The sequence below is a fragment of the Peromyscus maniculatus genome, chromosome 3 (assembly GCF_049852395.1).
Source record: "Peromyscus maniculatus bairdii isolate BWxNUB_F1_BW_parent chromosome 3, HU_Pman_BW_mat_3.1, whole genome shotgun sequence".
NCBI classification, from domain to species: domain Eukaryota; kingdom Metazoa; phylum Chordata; class Mammalia; order Rodentia; family Cricetidae; genus Peromyscus; species Peromyscus maniculatus.
The window spans coordinates 105,056,804-105,073,833 of record NC_134854.1 but is presented as its reverse complement, the minus strand read 5'-3'; the positions used below and the strand labels follow the sequence as shown (position 1 = coordinate 105,073,833).

General features: G+C 46.2%; 1 protein-coding gene across 1 annotated transcript; it reads left to right on the top strand.

Annotated features, from left to right (window-relative positions):
- Nucleotides 1-5,251: 5,251 nt before the first annotated feature.
- Nucleotides 5,252-16,920, top strand: Mthfd2 (methylenetetrahydrofolate dehydrogenase (NADP+ dependent) 2, methenyltetrahydrofolate cyclohydrolase). The gene is made up of 8 exons (XM_006994348.4): nucleotides 5,252-5,441; nucleotides 9,610-9,794; nucleotides 11,193-11,315; nucleotides 11,946-12,098; nucleotides 12,890-12,997; nucleotides 13,910-14,002; nucleotides 14,450-14,575; nucleotides 15,788-16,920. Exons 1-8 carry the CDS (start codon nucleotides 5,341-5,343, stop codon nucleotides 15,949-15,951), a joined length of 1,053 nt encoding a protein of 350 aa, XP_006994410.1. The 5' UTR covers nucleotides 5,252-5,340; the 3' UTR covers nucleotides 15,952-16,920.
- Nucleotides 16,921-17,030: the final 110 nt, after the last annotated feature.

Sequence of the window (17,030 nt, the reverse complement as noted above, 5' to 3'; positions counted from 1 at the left end):
AATTCCCAGCAACCACATGGTGACTCACAACCATCTATAATGAGATCTGGTGTCCCCTTCTGGAATGCAGGCATACATGCAGACAGAACTCTGTATACATGATAAATAAATAAATCTTTAAAAAAAGAAAGAAGGAAGGAAGGGAAGGAAGGAAGGAAGGAAGGAAGGAAGGAAGGAAGGAAGGAAGGAAGGAAGGAAGGAAGGAAGGGAAGGAAGGGAGGACTAGGGGTTGGAGAGATGGTTGGTTCAGTCAATAATAAAGTACCAGGTATACAAGTATGAGATTTGAGCTCAACACCCATGTTTGAAAAAAACTGTTTGTGGATGTGCGTGAGCTGGTAGCCTTAAAGCTGTTGAGGGCAGAGACAGGAGAATCACTGGAGCTTGATCAGCCTAGCTTCAGATTCAGTGAGGAACCCTGTCTCAAGAGAATAAGGCAGAGTGTGATATCGTAGGGTACCTGATGGCCTATTCTGGCCTCCATGTGCTCCCATGGGTGTACACAACCAAAAATATACAGCACACTCATATACATACATACACACATAAAATAAAATAAAATGAGGAAGACACCTCATGTTGTCCCCTAGTCTCCACACTCATGTGTACATGCATATACACATGAATTTATATACATATATGCACACGAAAATAAATTTAAAAGTACATATATACAAAACATTCAGATATACTTTAAAGAATTCATATTTTGGGAAAATAAAATCTTTAGTTTTTTTTTCTTTTTTCTTTCTTTTTTTCTTTTTTTGAGGGTTTCTCTGTATAACAATCCTGGCTGTCCTGGAACTCACTCTGTAGACCAGGCTGGCCTTGAACTCTCAGAGAACCACCTGTCTCTGCCTCCTCAATGCTGGGATCAAAGGCCTGCGCCACCACCGCCTGGTGGAGGACTTTCACAATTTTCCAAGGAAGTGAGATGGGTAGTCTTCTTTTCTTCTTTAAACCTTTTAAAAAATGTCTTCTTCTTCTTCTTCTTCTTCTTCTTCTTCTTCTTCTTCTTCTTCTTCTTCTTCTTCTTCTTCTTCTTCTTCTTCTTCTTCTTCTTCTCCTTCTTCTTCTTCTTCTCCTTCTTCTTCTCCTTCTTCTTCTTCTTCTCCTTCTCCTTCTCCTTCTCCTTCTCCTTCTCCTTCTCCTTCTCCTTCTCCTTCTCCTTCTCCTTCTCCTTCTCCTTCTCCTTCTCCTTCTCCTTCTCCTTCTCCTTCTCCTTCTCCTTCTCCTTCTCCTCCTCCTCCTCCTCCTCCTCCTCCTCCTCCTCCTTCTCTTCTCTTCTTCTTCTTCTTCTTCTTCTTCTTCTTCTTCTTCTTCTTCTTCTTCTTCTTCTTCTTCCTCTTCTTCTTTTCTTCTCCTCCTCCTCCTCTTCCTCCTCCTCCTCCTTCTTCTTAAATTTTTTGATTTGTTTGTTTTTGGTTTTGTTTTGTTTTTCGAGACAGGGTTTCTCTGTGTAGTCCTGGCTGTCCTGGAACTCACTCTGTAAACCAGGCTGGCCTCGAACTCAGAGATTCACTGCCTCTATCTCCTGAGTGCTGGGACTAAAGACTTGTGTGACCACCACTTAGCTCTTTTTCTTAAATATTTTTAGATGTATTTATTTTATGTGTATGAGTGTTTTGCCTACAAAATTGGTGCCCATGACATTCAGAAGAGGGTACCAGCTCCCTTAGAACTGGAATTAGAGATGTTATGAGCCACCATGCAGGTGCTGGCAATCAAAATTTCATACCTGTATATCATATATCTTGATCATACCCACCCTGACTCCTTTTCTCCACCTTGCCCACACACATCCCCAACATACCTCCTGCCCAATTTTCTCCCTGTCACCAACCCTTAATAGTTCCCTGAATCCAAGCCGGGCAGTGGTGGCGCACGCCTTTAATCCCAGCACTCGGGAGGCAGAGGCAGGCGGATCTCTGTGAGTTCGAGGCCAGCCTGGGCTACCAAGTGAGTCCCAGGAAAGGCGCAAAGCTACACAGAGAAACCCTGTCTCGAAAAATCAAAAAAAAAAAAAAAAAAGTTCCCTGAATCCAATTAGTGTTGCCCATATGCACATAGATGTGGCTTCATCCACTGAAGCCTACATGTCCCACCAGTGGCCACCCTCAAAGAGAAGTGAGCCTGGCTCAGCTTCTCTGAAGCAGGGCACGCTTGTTTTCATTCCCTTTTCACTGGCATGCAAGTCCAGATAATCAAAAGATGCCACCTGCTGGAGGCTAGCTGGGATGGGCTCTGAGAGGCCTAGTGTGAAGTCACATGACCTGCAGGCCACACTGGGGCCCATGCAACTTTTCATCTCCACTGTCTTGTGGGTTCTCAATACCACACCCTTTGCCTTAGTTTTTTTTTTTCTCTTATTCATAGTATATGTACCTCACCCCAAGCCTCAAGAGCACAAATACTACTGTTTCTTAATTTTTGAGATAATTTCAGACATACAGAAAGGTGACAGGCAAAGAGCAGAGAATACTTGTAGATTCCCAGTTGCTGCTACTTCATGCTTGCTGTTGGTTTTATCTAATTTTTTCCCCTCATGAATGTACATTGTTATAAAAAGTGTGTCCCCTTTCAATTCAAAGTGTTGTTTGGTTATTTTTATTTTTGTTGTTGTTTGTTATGAGACAAGGTTCCACTCTGTAAATCAGGTTGGTGTGAAACTCACTACATAGCCCAGACTGGCCTTAAACTGGTAGTAATCCTCCTGCCTTAGTCTTCTCAGTGTCAGGGATAGGTGTGAAGCACTATCGTAGACTTTCTTTCTTTGTGTTTTTAAAAATTGTAATAGTTGACAGGCAGCGGTGGTGCACACCTTTAATCCCAGCACTCGGGAGGCAGAGGCAGGTGGATCTCTGTGAGTTCTAGGCCAGCCTGGTCTACAGAGTGAGTTCCAGGACAGCCAGGGCTACCCAGCAATACTCTGTCTTGAAAAAACACACAAAAAATTATAATAGTTTTTTTTTTTTTGGTTTTTCAAGACAGGGTTTCTCTGTGTAGCTTTGTGCCTTTCCTGGAACTCGCTTTGTAGCCCAGGCTGGCCTCGAACTCACAGAGATCCGCCTGCCTCTGCCTCTCGAGTGCTGGGATTAAAGGTGTGCACCACCACCACCCGGCTATAATAGTTTTAAAATTATGTGTGTGAGTGTGTCCAGGATTCAATTCAGAGTCACAGGTTGTATTTTATTATCATGAACTTTCATCTGGAACATCTCCTCATTCTACCATGATCTTGGCACTGTTGAAGACTAATTGGCATAACTCATACAGTGACTTGTCTGATATTTCCTTGTAAGTAGATTAAGATCATCTATCTTATTCCAAAGGTTTAGGAACATGTTTTTTCTTTTGCTGGACAGTGTCTACTGTCCAAGCCTATGACTTCTCCACATAGTAATGAGAAATACCTAGCACTTTTTAGGTAGTTTATAAGTTTCTCATTGCTGTGCCCCACTACCTGACAAGAAGGAACCTAAGGGAAGAAGCATTCGTACTAGCAGGTGGTTCGGGGTTATACAGCCCATTGTTGTGGGAGATGCAGAGGCTGTGGCAATGGGAGCCTGAGGCTGCTAGCTCACATCTCAATGGATGGGTAATCAGAGTGGGGGACACAGGCAGGTTTTCTCCTTCCCCCATTTTATTGATCTCCAGGCCCCAGTCCATGGGATGAGCAGACTTTTCCTCCTCAGATAAACCTCTTACAGACACACCCAGAAGTGTGTCTCCCAAGTCACTCTAAATCCATGAGAGATTAAACATCATTACTGGTTTAGGAAAGTTTCCAAATTAAATTTTCAGATTTGTTTAAAACTATCAAAAATGTGTGTTTGTCCCATGAATGGTAATGTTAACTTTGTTCATTAAAAAAAAAAAAAAAAAAAAAAAAAAAAAGGCCGGGCGTTGGTAGCACATGCCTTTAATCCCAGCACTTGGGAAGCAGAGGCAGGCGGATCTCTGTGAGTTCGAGGCCAACCTGGACTACCAAGTGAGTCCCAAGAAAGGCGCAAAGCTACACAGAGAAACCCTGTCTCGAAAAACCAAAAAAAAAAAAAAAGGGTCATGGGGCTGGAGAGATGGCTCAGCAATTAAGATCACCTGCTGCTCTTCAGAGAACCAGAGTTCATGACTACTCACCAGTCCATAACCTGGTTCCAGGGGATCAAACATCCTCTTCTGGCCTCCATAGGCACCAGGCATTCTCATAGTGCACAGACACCCTTGCAGTCAAACACATACACATAAAAGATTAGATTAAGATTTTTTTAAAAAGATTATGTTATGTTCTTTACTGCCCCCCCTCATTTTTACATTTTATGTGTTTTGCCTGTATGGATGTGTAAGCAGCCATATGGATTCAGGGAATGGAAGTCTGGTCCTTTAGAACAACAGCCCAGTGCTTTTAACCACTGAGCCATCTTTCCAGCCCCTGGAAAACTTTATTTTTTTTTTTTAAAGATTTATTTACTCATGTATTTTATGTCTATGAGAGCTCTTTCTTCATGCACACCAGAAGGAATCTGATACCATTACAGAAGGTTGTAAGCCATCGTATGGTTGCTGGGAATTGAACTCAGGACCTCTGGAAGAACAGTTAAGTGCTCTTAACCACTGAGCCATCTCTCCAGTCACCCTGGCAAACATTAAATTAAAAAAAAAGTTTTGTTTTTAATTATGTGTATGTCACTTGTGTGTGTGGGAGGCCATTGAAGGCCAGAAGTGTCTGATCCTCTGTAGCTGGAGATATAGGAGGTTTTGAACTGGAGTTACAAGAGGTTTTGAGCCACTAGGAGACTTAGAATTGAACTTAGGTCCTTTGCAAAGGCTACAAGCACGCTTAACCGCTGAGCCATCTCTCCAGCCCCTACGTGATAAAGGTGCATGTAAGTATCTTTCTCCTTATTCAGTTTTCACCCAGTTGTTCTGACATCATTTGATGACTCCGGGTCAATTTTCAGTATGATTTTGACGAAGGGTGATTTCTTTTAAAAAAAAAAAAAATATTATTTTAGTGCCTTTCAGATCCTCAACACACAAAAGGTGGTTCAGACTTTTTTTTCAATGAATGAATGAATGAATGAACCCCAGACTCAGTTGGCCTGGCTTGGGGGGGGTCGGAGGAGGGGGAGACTCTATTGCCTCTGTTAGGGGCTTGACTCCTTCAGCCAATCAGGACGTGCTCCCGGGCCGGCTTACGTAGAATGGAGACCACCTATTGGCTCCGCCTCCGGCTCAGGGACCAATGGGCGCGCTGGAAGGCGGGGCTTCCGCGGGCCAGGGGTATAGCTTCGTGGCCCGCGCGCGCGCTTCTCTCCGGCGCGGGCACCGGCGCGGGCCATGGCTTCATCCTCTCTCTTATCCTCGTTGGCTGTGCGGTTGCTGCGCCCCGCGCACGGCTGCCACCCCCGCCTGCAGCCCTTCCACCTGGCGTCAGTGCGGTGAGTGTGGCGGGGAGCGGGATCGCGGTGTGCGGCGTGGATAGATGTCCTCCCTCCCTGAGCATCTTTCCGGCGCGCGGCCGGCCGCCGACGGAGGGGTGTGGTGGGGCGACGTGGCACCGGGGCGCACGTGGAGATGCGGACGCTTACCCAGGGGACACTGTTCTGCCGCCGCAGGGAAGGGTGCGGAGCGGTCCGCCTTTCCCGGACCCTAGCGGCAGCCGGGGTTGCTGCAGTCTGATGAAATCCGCGAGCCGGCTTGCTCCAGGGGTACCGACTTCCCTCCTCCCAAGTGGGTGTGGTTCGCAAGATGCCCCTGCCCGGCTGTGGTCCCCGCCGACCACTCCGAAGCCTGACCTGAGAGGATACATTTCCCAGAAGTTGCTGGGGGCTGCTGGGAGTGGGGGTGCATTGTTTTAGGGGGAGCTACGGTGTTGGAGCTTCCGTTCTGCACGTGGACCGTCGTAGTGGTCACACCATTCTGAGAGTGTTTAATACCACGTAAACCGTATGCTTGAAATTTGCCAGAGCAGGGCGCGTTGAGATTGCTTCTGAGGCAGGAGGATTACTGCGAGTTCAAAGCCAACTTGGATAATGTAATGAGTTGGAGACCAGCCTGGGCTGCAGTGTAAGACACCCCCCCCCATCTCAAAATTACAGTAATATTAAAAAAAAAAAAAAGTCACATGGTAAATTTCGAGTGTGTATTTTACCGTAATTTTTAAAAGTTGAAAAAAAAAAATGAAGCAGCGCCCCCCCCCCCCCCGCCCCCGTAAAAGTAAGTTGATTGAAGAAAAAAAAATCTGATGGGGAAGGCAGGACAAATTCTGTTTGCATTCCCTTCAGGGGATAATTGACTTGTTGGATCTTTCTGGACCTCAAACTCCCATTTCTGAGCCTAGGTAGGAGGGTCCAGGGATTGTGAATTCTTCCCCCACATCTCTGCACTTTACAGTGCTTCTTAAGAGCATTTGCATTGCCTGAATCCTGTGTCTTGTAAAAAGCTGGTTGTTTCCCCCCACACACACACACACCCCAATACATCATAGAGTTTGAGACTGAAAATTTAGAGCCAATAAAAACTGCACCTTTTACAATGGGACTCTTGTTCCTGTTGAAGGGAAAACAGGTGAGATTTCCATCCAGTGGCCGACACTTCCGGGTCCCTGCATGTTGGTGCACAGGATGCTGAGGTTTTGGAGCACATGGAGGGGCATTATTCAGGGTTTTCCAAGATCTGATCCTGACCTGCCTCTTTGAGGTCTGTCTTTCATTTTTCTGTTCTTTCTTTCTCCGAAGTTCTGGTCGAGAGTGGCTGTGGACCACATGTTCAGAGACCTGGCTAACTGAAAAGATCCTGTAATTCATTACCCAGAGAACCAGACCAGTTTGCTTGCGCTCGGGTTTGGGCTCCTTATCTCTGAAGGCGATCTGTGTTAACTGCCCTGAACATTGGATGGTTGTAGTGCCCACCCTGCTGTCCCAGGTTTCAGGAACACAAACTCCATGGTTGAAGGGAGAGTGCTGTAGCCTAGGACATGATGGTCGGAGAAGTAAATGAACTCGGTGACAGATGTTTGCACTTGAATCTTGTTTCTTATATCATCCGTTTTCTCAGCTGTATAAAACAAGGTTGTCATAATAGGCACAGTAGGCAAGACTAATTTATGCAAAGGTGTTGGCAAAATACCTAGTTAAATATTGGTTTCATCCCTACCCCCATCTCATTACTGGCCCATTAAGTAGCAGAACTTTTTTCAAAATAAGTTGATTGGAAGTTATAAGCTTCCCTGATACTAATTGACTGGAAAAAAAACACTAACTGTTGGTTTAAGAGGAAAATAAATATTACTGGCTTGGATGTTTGCTTTGACCTGTGTTAGACTCCTTCTTTCTAGTCTGCTTTGTCATTTTAATAGGAAGAATTCTAAACATGCCAGCTCTACAGAGCAAGATCCAGGATAGGCACCAAAACTACACAGAGAAACCCTGTCTCGAAAAAACAAAAAACAAACAAACAAAAATCCTAAACATATCTGTGGGAGCATTTAATATCTAAATTAAATGTACAAACTTAGACTTTATTCTTTTTTTTTTAATTTTGGGTCTGAGCTCAGTCTCCTGTCTCCCCTTAAGCAGTGACTTAATTTGGCCCTTGGCAAAGAGATGGAGGGAATTTGTCAAATGGCTCATATTTAAGTCTTTTTTTTTTTTTTTTTTTTTTTTTTTTTAAGTAAATTGGCATAACATCCAGAACCTCTCTCTGCAGCAGAGATTAGGACTTGAAACACTGGCCTTTAACAGAACCCTGCATCCTTAACTTCAGCCTGTCATTTTTGGTCCAAGTGGACTTTCCTCTGCATTTACTGCTTTCCAAAGAAACTTTTTATGGAGTACAAGCTGACTCCTCACAGTGTGCACGTGTGCTTACTTGTGTATACAATTCCGTATTAGCATGTCAACATCTTCCCTCTCCCACCCCTTGCAGGGTCTCCTGCACTCGGGCTGGCCTTGGACTGGCTATGTTATGCCCGGGGTAACCTTGGTATTGTCGGCTGTGAATGGACAGTGGGGTGGAGCAGAGAACACTTGGAGGAGGACTCGACCCCAGTCTCAGTTACTTCCTGTTACTGTGATATTACCCTAACAAAAGCAATAGTTCAAGGTTATGGTCCATCGTGAGATTTGTGCCAGGCAGCAGGAGATTTAGGCAGCTGGTGACATCCCATCCAGAGTGAGGAAATGGAGGGATGATACTTGCTATTCGGCTCCTTTTCTCCATTTTTCTTTTTTGTTTTGTTTTGTTTTTCGAGACAAGGTTTCTCTGTGTAGCCCTGGCTGTCCTCTGTAGACCAGGCTGACCTCCAACTCAGAGATCCACCTGCCTCTGCCTCCCAAATGCTGGCATTAAAGGCGTGTACCCTCACCCCACTGTCAGGCTTCTTTTTTTTTTTTTTTTTCATCCCAGTCAAGGAATGGTCCCACTCATAGTGGATGAGTTTTCCCATCTCAAGTAAAGATGTCAAGATGATGATGCCTCACTGGCATGTCCAAGGGCCCATTTTCCAGGTGATTCTAGATTCTTCCAAGTTGACAACACTAACCCTCACACCCTCTTATCAGGACAGTCCTGGAAAGAGACTGGGCAGTGGCAGGTATTTTGAGGTTTGACCTGCCCGGTGTGGTGTGTATTGATCTACTAACCATATGATATAGTCTGTATATAACCAAGTCCTCTGCATCATTCTGAACATACATGGACCTTTATTTCTTGTTATCTCATCAACAATATATTATATAACAACTGTCCACATAGAATTGCATTGTGTTAGATTTATAAACAATCTATAGGTAATTTGAGGGGTGTGAGCAGAGATTATGCAAATACTGCACTATTTTCTGTAAGGGACTTGATCACCTGTGGTTGAAGAAGGCATCTTGGAAGCAGTGCTTGAAGGGGGCCAGTTGTATTAGACGGTACTGTCAAAATTAAAGCCCAGGTCAGTGTGGCTGGAGAATGGCTCAGTGGTTAAGAGCACTTGCTCTTGTTCTTCGGAGGACCCAGGTTCTATTCCCAGTGCCCACATGGCAGCTCACAACTGTCCGTTGTTCTCCAGTTCCCGAGGATCTCTTCTGACCTCTTCATGCACTTCAAACGCATGATACACATCCATACGCTCAGGCAAAAGACCCATACGTATGAAATAAAAACAAATAAATCCTTTTGATAAAGAAAAAATCATGGGAAACATGACCAGATAGTAATACCACCAGCATAACACAAATTTCAAATGGAACATCAACATTTAAGGAAACTGGTTAGCCTCAGAGCCGTAAGGGGATGGCCAAGGAAGTGCCCACTGAAGTGGTAAAAACTTTGGGTAGTGGTGAGGAGGTGGCGCTGAGAGACCCTGGTCTAAATCTTACCTGGGTCAGTGCCAGCTGTCAGCATCTTAAACTTCTGAGCTTCCAAAGAACTGTTTCAGTCACTGCCACCATCCTGAACTGGTAGCAGGTGGCCATCCGTAAATCTGTCCTTCGGATCTCACATTTAAACCCGAGCCTTTTGGTTTCAAATGATAGTTTTTTCTAGCTGGAGCATTCTTCTTTTTTTTTTTTTTTGGCGAAGACCCAAGCTACATTTTTGTAACTTTGTCACCTTCTGCAGAAACGAAGCTGTTGTCATTTCTGGAAGGAAATTGGCTCAGCAGATCAAGCAAGAAGTACGGCAGGAGGTGGAAGAGTGGGTGGCCTCGGGCAACAAGCGGCCACACCTCAGTGTCATTTTGGTTGGTGACAATCCTGCCAGTCACTCCTATGTTCTCAACAAAACCAGGGCAGCAGCTGAAGTGGGTAAGTGTCGTGTCAGAGTCCTACTGTCACTGTCTAAGTCTGTCTGGAGGAGGTCCGGCCACACTAGGGCATGCTTCCTGTCTCTGAGCAGAGCCCCGAGTGATGGCCCACACCGTAATCCCAGCCCTTTTGGGAGAGTGAGTCAAAAGGACCAGGAATTCAAAGTCAGCCTTGGCCACGGAGCAGGTTTGAGATCATCCTGGACTACGTGAAACCCTGCCTCCAAAATCTACAATACAAAACAAAAAAAACCCATTATAACAACAATAAAAAAAGAAAACTCAAACACATAAGACTAGTGTGATCTAAAACTAAATCAGAGAATTGGCCCTCGGAGAGGGCTTTCAGTGAAGGATGAGTTGTCGCGCTGTGGCTTCTGGGCTGTAATCTCAATTCTGTCCTTAGCCTTAACAGTTTGCTGGCGACCTTGGACACGTTTTGCACTTGCTTCCCCTGAGCAGTCAGGGTCTGTCGTGGGTCGGTGACATGGCTCATGGTTTGGTCCTTCAGCCCAGCCATATTAGAAGGGGAGGCTCCAGGCGCTCAGACCACCGACTGTCACATGAGCAGACAGGAGCCAGCTGCCTGTAGCCAGCTGTCACCCAGTAATCTGCAGTGCCTGAAGGACAGAGACACAAGTCTCCCATCCCCCAAGACCTGAGCCACTGTAGCCCCAGGCTTATAAAGCCAATCGGTGAAGAACTCGAAAACCACTTCCTAGACGTCAGTCATTTCCTTCAGACCTGTAACTGTTTAACCATACCACAGAGGCCTCTTCGTCCTGCTGCTCACTCTGTCCCATGGTGCTTATGCACCCAAGACAGAGATACTCTTTTAAAAATGCCTGATGTTTATTACATGTGTTTGTTTGTTTGTTTAGTGTGTGTATGTTTACTCTGCACCTTATATTCTGAGTCACGGTCTCTCACTGAACCCGGAGACTGTCCGGCCCACAGGCTCTGAGAATCCCCAGGTCTCATTGCCTAAGCGCTGGGGTTACAGATGTGTGCAAGTGTACCTGGCTGTTCCATGGGTACTTGGGATCCAACTTGGGTCCTCTCAGGAAGCATGCTGACTCATTTCTCCCTCTCTCCAGCTGGCATTGTATGAGTCTCAGGCTCCTTCCTTGTCTCAAAATGAGGTCATCAGACAGGCACAGAGTAATGGACAGCAAGCCCTGGGCTAGTGTTTAGGAGTGAACGATCTGTGTGAAGCTGGAAGAGTCCTTGTAGGCAGTTCATTCTTTAGCTCCATGGTGGTCACACGTCACAGATGCTCTTTAAGTACTTTGGTGTTCTTGTTTTTTTCCCCAGAGAAGAACTTAGTCTTTATTCCTCCCCTACAGTTTGGAGCTATGTACTTCGATGTTTTTTTAAGCCTTGACCTTTCTTACAATAGGAATCAACAGTGAGACAATTGTGAAGCCAGCCTCAGTTTCAGAGGAAGAGCTGTTAAATTCAATCAGGAAATTAAACAATGATGAAAACGTAGACGGCCTCCTGGTTCAGCTGCCACTCCCAGGTGAGTTCTGGTCTTCGAAAGAGAACAGCTTGAGCCATAGCTCGGTGTTGGAGAGCACTGGCTGTTCTTCCAGAGGACTCGGCTTCAATTCCCAGCACCCACATGGTGGCTCACAACTGCCCATAACTCCAGTTCTAGGGGATCTGATGCTCTCTTCTGGCCTCCATGGGCACCAGGCACAGACCTGGTATATATACCTACATGCAGGCAAAATGCCCATACACATTAAAAAATGAAGTAATTTTTAGGAATAAGAAGTTCCTGAGTTCTGGGCAGTAGAGGAGCTTACAAAAGTGTTTACTGTTTCTCTGTGTAGCCCAGGCTGGCCTCAGGCTTGTAGCAGGCCTCCTGCCTCAGCTTTCCAAGTGCTGGGGTGACGGAGGTGAGTCATGCCTCCCAGCCTGGTAGGGATCTTGATCTAAAGGACAGTGGGAGGAAGTGGTGGGGGAGAAGTATACTGGCTGTGATATTTGACTCACGGCTTTGCTTCATGTGCGCTCATTCTGTGCGTCGTGAAGTCAAAGTCAGAAGGGTGTGGATTCACGTAACCATCCTGAAACCCTGGAGCAGGTCAGCCTTTACCTCACAACAGGGACGGACTTTCGGCTACAGCCCTGATTTCTTTTGCAGAGCACATTGATGAGAGGAAGATCTGCAATGCCGTTTCTCCAGACAAGGATGTTGACGGCTTTCACGTCATTAACGTGGGGCGGATGTGCTTGGACCAGTACTCCATGCTACCAGCAACCCCGTGGGGCGTGTGGGAGATAATTAAGCGAACTGGTAGGTGTGTGTTTAAATTGCATTTCTGCTTTGGTATTATGAAAGTAGGCTAGGCTGGGCACCCCCGGTCTGAAAATCTGAAACCTTTCGGCACCCTTAGTTTCTCATTGTTACTAGAGTAAGAGCTGGGCAGATATTCCCACATCTGAATAACTCCAGCATCGAAACATTCCCAGCCCCACATACCTCAGGTAAGCGATGTTCAACCTGTATGTAGAACTGATAGAAACCCCCCAGAGCAGCAAAGAGTGGGACCCCAGCCCCCGGCCCAGGTTCCCAGCCTGCAGGGCTCACCTCCTGGCTGTTGCCTGTGATGACTCTCTAGTCTACAGGCCTTGGGGGAGAACATGTAAGGTTTAACCGTGGCGACAGCAAGAGTCCACAAGACGTGGTGCAGCTCCTCACACTGTACTCGTGTGTTCTCTGCACCCTCTCTGTGAGGCAGCCACGGCCCTGACCGGCTGGTAGTGATTGGATTCATGACCTAGGTCATCGGCCTTCCTCTGCTGCACATTCTGAGACAGACCAGGACTACTTTTAATGCAGATCTATATGTGTGAATGAGTCACTTGTTATGGAACCAGTTCCTAACAGATTCAAGTTCTGGCTAAAGCATGGTTGTAGGCAATGAGACATTTTCAGATGTGGCTTTCATTGTATTTATTCCAAGTTGGTATCTGTGCCGTGTCATTTGATGTATACACACACGTGCACGCACGTGTGCAGTGTGTGTGTGTGTGTGTGTGTGTGTGTGTGTGTATGTATTTATATAGCATTATTTATTTTTGCAGGCATCCCAACCTTAGGGAAGAACGTGGTTGTGGCTGGCAGGTCGAAAAACGTTGGAATGCCGATTGCTATGTTGCTGCACACAGATGGAGCACATGAACGGCCTGGAGGTGAGCAAGTGTCCTTCCAACACCCTTTCCTGCGGTGTGAGAACCCTCAGAGTCTAGCCTGTGACCACTGTCAACGCTCAGAAAATAACCGTGGTGTGGAAGGCTGCACTACCAGGGATCCTGGAACTTGCTGATTTGAGTTTTGAATGAAGCATGGCCGTAGGCGGTTAGGATTTGTCAGCTCTGGCTCGGACAGCACTAGAAGCTTTCTTACTCAGAACTGGTACCCTGCTCTGTGTCCTCTGGGAGGCAAAGCCACTGTAGGCCCCTGCAGAAGAGTGACATGATGTGACTATAGCATGTCATGTCATGTTCTGTGGGGTCATCTAAGAAAAAGCTGACTAAGTCAAAAACTGCATAAGATTCCTGTAACATGAACGTTTGTGACCAAAGCAAAACTGTATCTCCAGATACCTTTTGTTATTGTCAGAGAGCAAACTCACCTTGAGTAATTCTGGTGATGTTTTGCTTAGAAAATGCAAAACTCTTTAAAGTCTACGGAATCGGAAATGGAATAAATGCAATTATATATGACTCCAAAGAGTAGAGCTGAGAGCAGTGCCAGATGCTACACCAAGTGTTGGTTTTATTTAAATTTTTATTTCATTTATGTGTGTGTGTGTGTGTGTGTGTGTGTGTGTGTGTGTGTGTGTGTGTGTGTGTTCTCTTCTGCCTTGAGTTCTGGGGGTTGGACCGAGGCTGTCAGGAATGCTTGGCAAGCATGGTTACCCACTGACCCATCTCTCTGGCCTAAGGGTTGGTTTTAAAATACATGACAGTCAGCCATCTAGAAATTGTGCCACATCCGTCACTGTCTGGAGGTGTTGAGTTCCTGCAGTACTGTGAAGAGCTGAAACCCACCTCCATCTCAGCCTGGATCTGGAACTCAGGGCTTCTGTTTTCGACCCTCAGGTGACGCCACAGTTACAATATCTCACCGATACACTCCCAAAGAGCAGCTGAAGAAGCACACGATCCTTGCGGACATTGTGATCTCTGCCGCCGGTAAGAGCTCTAACGAAATGCGTGCGTGGGCTGACGTGTCTGAGCATCCACCTGCCCCACTGCTCTCCCGCCAGCTCTCCCCAGCACTGGTTCTGTGAGCTGCCCACAGAGACGGGGCTCGAGTTGCAGGTGGAACGCGGGTACCTGTCACCCCGTTGTAGCCTGGAGGAGGGTACTCCCAACCCTCAGTCTTTCCACATGAAGTTTAAATGGTTCCTTAGTTAATGGTGCTTAGAACACGTGCTAGTCAGTTCTTCCAGGTACCTGCCTGGGATGTCCTCTGACTATAATGTCCTCTTCGGGCCTCCGTGGGCCCTGCAGGGACATGGTGCATATACAGACATTCAGGCAAAACATTTCCAGACATAAAATCAGTAAGTCTAAAATAAGTGAAAAATTTTCAATGAAGTATGTTGCCTTCTGAAGGTTGTTGCTCTCTGTTGCCAGGCATTCCAAATCTGATCACAGCCGACATGATCAAGGAAGGGGCAGCAGTCATCGATGTGGGCATAAACAGAGTTCAAGACCCTGCCACCGGAAAGCCCAAGTTGGTCGGAGATGTGGATTTTGAAGGTATTTAGTGTAATTTTTTGAAAACATAAATCTGTAAATATTACCTTTCATGGACATTTAAGACAGATCATTTTCTTTTCACGTAGTTTGTGGTTTATTTGTTTTGTTTTGAGACAAGGTCTCAGCAGGTAGCCTTGGCTGGCTAGGGACACTACGTAGACCAGGCTGGCCTTGAACTCACAGAGATCCACATGTCTCTGCCTCCTGAGTGCTGGGATTAAAGGTGTGTACCATCAATCTGGCTTTCTTCTTACCACTTTTAAGCTTGTATTGTTTTGGTAATATTGTTTCAAACACTTTTTTAAAAAAGTATGGTGTGTGTGCCGTTTGTATTCATGTTTGCATATGTGTGGATGCATTTCTGTGGAGACCTGAGGTTGACTCTGGGAGTCTTCCAGGATTGTTCTCCACCTTCTTCTAAAAGACGCCACCATACCTGGCCATACATGGTATTTTTTAAAAAATGGTGTGTATGTGTGTTGTGTATGTGTATGTTGTGTGGGTGTGTCTATTTGTGTTGTGTGTTGTGCGTGTGTTGTATATGTATGTTGGTGTGTGTATGTCTGTGTGTCACTGTGTGTGTATCCTTGGGTGTCTTCAGTTCATGACTGGGAGTGTTTACCTAGAACTTGCTAGTGTGTCCAGACTGGCTGACTAGCAAGCCCCAGGGGTCTGCTTATCTGTTCCCCAGCACTGGGGTGCAGGCATAGGCCACCACATCTGGCTTTTTCACTTGGGTTCTGAGTCTTGAACTCAGGTCCTCATTTGTACAGCCAGCGCCATATAAGTGAGCTGTTGCCCTGCCCTGTAGATGCGTAGATGCTGTTTTTCTTTTTCTTTCTTTTTTTTTTTTAAAAGAAAGAAAAGGTTTATTTTGTATGAGTATTTTGCCTGCATGTATGTATATGTGTACCATGTGTGTGCCTGGTGCCCACAGAGGTCAGAAGAGGTTGTCAGATCCCTTGGAACTGGAGTTATGGATGGATGGTTATGAGTCATCATGCTGGTGCTGGGAACCCAACCCACTTCCTCTGCAAGAGCAGCCAGTGCTCGAAACCTCTGAACCGTCTCTCCAACCCCATAGACGCTGTCTTTCTTAGCCACTCTGAAGCTGATGAAGGCTCTTAACATTTCTTATTCTTCATAATACGATAAGTACGTGTGATCTTTGCCACACATTTGAAGCAGCCGGCTTGTCTCGTTTCTATGCAGGAGTCAAGGAGAAAGCCGGTTACATCACTCCTGTCCCTGGGGGCGTTGGTCCCATGACGGTGGCCATGCTAATGAAGAACACCATTATTGCTGCCAAGAAAGTGCTGAGGCCTGAAGAGCTGGAGGTGCTGAAGCCCAAGCAGCGTGGAGTTGCCACCAACTAGCAGTGCTCCATGCCAGTCCGAGAGGCAACGTGGGCCAAGAGGAATGCAGTATTTTTAATTTATTCTGTTGAAATGGTTTAAAATGATGTTTGTATTTATTGAAAGCTTAAACGGGTGGATGTGTGTGCGCATGGCTCTGCAGAACCTCACCAGGGTGCCCATCCGAGTCCTGCCGTCGGCCTGGTGATGCACGGGACACATCCTCACACTGAGAGTGGATGCTGAACGGCATCGGAAAACCTGCCTTCTTAGACGCTCATTTCCCAAGTGCTATTTCAATACGAGTTGATGACTCACCCGAGGTTCCGAGCCTTCTGAGTTCAACTTTCAAACCAAAGGAAAACTGACTAGAGAAAATTAGGGGGAGGGAAGAAACGGCAGCCGAGTGGAGGACGGCACTCCCTTACTTCCCGGGCACCCCGGTGCACCCCGGGTTGTGAGCAGGTTTCTCTGAGGAGAGCTCAGTTGGCCGGGTTGGTAGAGGAAGGAAAGCCCGGCATGGCTAGCCGTCCCCCTGTGGCTGAGTCACCGGGGAAGCTTTAGGATTTCCTCACGGCTGTTACCCTTCTGTGAGCTTGCCCTACTTCAGTCTTTAGAATCACCAAGATCATTTTATAAATGATGTGTGTAGTTGTCCTGTTCGGCTTTTGCAGCACATTTAAACTTTAAACGTCAGACTGTTAGAGAGTGTGTGTCTGTTTTCTTTGGCATTAAGCTTTGAGGCCTACTTTTTTGAAAAACAAAACTTGGGTGTGATAATCAGGAGGGCAGACTGTGTGAAACTCACTTGCCACCCAAGAACTGACGGCAGCTCCCTGTGTGTCTTTCATGTACCCTGTTGGCTTTCCTGGAAGGTATTGAGGAGCTTGAGTTAATATAAGATTTAATCAGATTTCCTTATTGAAGGGTTTTGTTGCTGTTGTTGGTTTTGTTTTGTTTTTAAATAAAACACATCTGTCTGGTGTGAAATGAGTTTCTGAAATGCTGTCTTCTTCTGTCTCAGTCAGATCTAACCCATTACTGTTTCCTACCCATAGCTGTTCCTAGATCACACCCACTCCGTAAGGAGTTGTGGAGAA

Excerpts from the sequence above, each read along its gene's own strand:
- Mthfd2 (XM_006994348.4), top strand. The coding sequence starts at position 5,341 with ATGGCTTCATCCTCTCTCTTATCCTCGTTGGCTGTGCGGTTGCTGCGC. Across the intron at positions 11,316-11,945 it reads GGTTCAGCTGCCACTCCCAG|AGCACATTGATGAGAGGAAG; the intron begins GTGAGTTCTGGT and ends TTTCTTTTGCAG. Across the intron at positions 14,003-14,449 it reads CATTGTGATCTCTGCCGCCG|GCATTCCAAATCTGATCACA; the intron begins GTAAGAGCTCTA and ends CTCTGTTGCCAG.